Here is a 2,500-nt window from a genome sequence, read left to right as displayed (position 1 = left end):
CACATGAAACAGACCTTAGCTTCATCTTCTGTCACTCCACTCACTTCTCAGCTAGTTAGCTATGCATTTGGTTATTTTATTATTTGATTTACGCTAGGAATAATGATAGTAGTTGTGCGTGTTTTTGCTGTTTCTGCCGCCCCCAGCTGTACTTGTGTGAGCCTGACTGCCTGCTTTGCTTTTCTTTCTCCATCCCATTCACTCTTCTGGTCCTTCTCTTTAGGTGTCCATCTGAAACATCTGATTTTGGAGGTTACTCATACTCAAGGAACTGTTTATGATAAAACAGCAGATACCTGCAAAAAAGAACAGAAATAACTCTTAAAATAAGGAGTGACTGGAGGATGCACTTAAATGATGATGGATGATACCCGTGGCCTCGTTTATCAGTCCTACTCGTTTTTTTTTTCTTCCACCAATCATATTCCTTACTTCGGTGGATCTCAGCCCTTGTTTATCTAGCTGCAACTCCCCCAAAAAAAGTAGGCTGGATTTCGCAACACGGTCCCTCTGGACTCGTCCTGAATTGTACAAAAGCAGCCTACATTTCTCAGCACAGAGGATGTGACTAGACTGAAGTTCAGCTGTGCGATCTCTTGCTGCTGTTGGCGTGTGAGTTCTCATCTTAGAATGCTCCTCTTTGTGCACCACAACTATCCTTAATGTTAAGAAAGCATTATTACAGGATGCATCTTTCCTGCATCATTACAGTTTCTTTTAATGGTAGACCTTCAATCCACAAAGTAAACTTAGTGCCATCTAAATATTAATGTATTTCTGTGTCTATACTACTGATAAACGAGAGCCCAGATGGTTCAATCTATCGTGTCATTAAAACTCTACGCATTACTCTACTCTACAGTTGCCAATGTGTAGAAGGAATTCTTGCTTTTTAGGATGTACTTTAGTATGTGATCACCTTCCTATAGCTGCCACATGCTCAACAGACATGCTAGTAATCTGGTTTGAGGCACTGCTCTAAACGTGAGCGTGACTGACCCTTCACTGTCCAGCACGTCCTTAATGCTGGCTTTAGTGATGATGGCGTCGTCACATTTAAACCATTGGTCCTTATGCTGGCGGATGAACGTGGTGTAATGGCCGCTCTCCAGTGTGCCCTGGTGATTCACTACAGCAAAGAGAGAATACCTACAAACAGTAGGGAGGGGAAATATGGAAAGATGACAGACAATAAGATTCATGATGAACAGCTGGGAAACACCAGCACGGCACAGTAACTGATGAGGAGGTAAAGCCACGAGGATGCACTCACTTATTATCGTTGTTTAATGAATCTACTGGCTGCTGGTACTGTCCGTTCATCCGGCTTTCTTTACTGTAAACACAAACATTTATTATTCATACAGTATTCTGAGCATGTGGGCAAACTCACGTCTCCTGAATACATCATCCAGGTTTACAATACCCTGAATCTGGGTACTACAAGGTGTGTGTGTGTGTGTGTGTGTGTGTGTGTGTGTGTGTGTGTGAGTGAGTGTGAGAGAGCATGAGTAAGAAAGAGCGCGAGTAAGAGAGAGAAAGAGTGAGGGAGAGAGAGAAAGAGTGAGGGCGCGCCTACGATAGCCTCAGGTTCCTGTTCTTGGCTGTGAGAAGAGGAACCTGGTGTGAATTCTGCTGGTGTTGCTCCTTCAGGTCATAGTGGTTGAAATGAGTGATTATGGAGTTACCGTGTCCCTTCAGGCTGCTCGCCCGATCTGGCCATTTTCTTCTGACCAAGTCATTTCTTCCGACAGAACTACCTCACTCACTCACCGGGGTTTTATTTATTTATTTTTTTATACCATTCTGAGAAAACTCTAGAGACTGTTGGTATAAAAACTCTATGAGACAGTTTCTGAAACACTAAAACCATCCCATCTGGAACCAATAACCATGCAACAATAGTCACAGTAATCAAGACTTTTTCCATCATTCTGTATGACGTAAACATCAAAGTTCTTTTCCAGCTTGTGCATGATTTCATCATCATCAGGAAGAGAACATGTTCCTAATAAAGTGGACAGTGTATACACACACACACACTCACACCCTACATGCATAAATACTGTAAATAGATGTAGATACTGTCTTGATTTTGAGACCCCTGAAGGCATGTACAGTATCTCATTGTTAAGTTATCGATGAGCAGAGAAGTATGGAAGAATTTCCAAAACACCATGAAGGCTTTCATCAACAAAGTGGAGAAAATGGGAGATCATGCAACCTCTCAAAAGAAATGCACAATATGCTCAGCTCACTTAGTCAAACTTCAACTAAGAGTGACTACTTCAACATTCAAAGACGATCAGAAAAGAGAGACTGAGCAATCTGCATTTGCAAAGTGTCCACCATCTCCAGAGAGAACATGGACTGTTCTATAGCTAATGGTATTAAGCTAGCTTTTGAAGAGCAGCAATGGCCTCAGAGGTTACAGAAGCAATAGACTTCATTCTGACTGCAGAACTTGAACAGTGAGCTGCTACAGCAAAACACACACGGT

At 42.2% G+C, this 2,500-nt stretch overlaps 1 protein-coding gene across 1 annotated transcript in view; it reads right to left on the bottom strand.

Annotated features, from left to right (window-relative positions):
* usp22 (ubiquitin specific peptidase 22) overlaps positions 1-2,500 on the bottom strand; it is a 27,285-nt gene that overhangs the window by 943 nt on the left and 23,842 nt on the right. Inside the window, exons 11-13 of the mRNA XM_060863849.1 lie at positions 1,274-1,336; positions 1,000-1,149; positions 1-296 (exon numbers count right to left, since the gene is read on the bottom strand). The exon at positions 1-296 is cut by the window's left edge and continues 943 nt beyond it. Of these exons, the coding sequence (XP_060719832.1) occupies positions 254-296; positions 1,000-1,149; positions 1,274-1,336 (256 nt within the window). The 3' untranslated portion in view covers positions 1-253. The remainder of the gene's footprint in view (positions 297-999; positions 1,150-1,273; positions 1,337-2,500) is intronic.

Source organism: Tachysurus vachellii, chromosome 2 (assembly GCF_030014155.1).
Source record: "Tachysurus vachellii isolate PV-2020 chromosome 2, HZAU_Pvac_v1, whole genome shotgun sequence".
Lineage (NCBI taxonomy): Eukaryota > Metazoa > Chordata > Actinopteri > Siluriformes > Bagridae > Tachysurus > Tachysurus vachellii.
The sequence above is the reverse complement of the archived record's forward strand: the minus strand, read 5'-3'. Positions and strand labels throughout refer to the sequence as shown.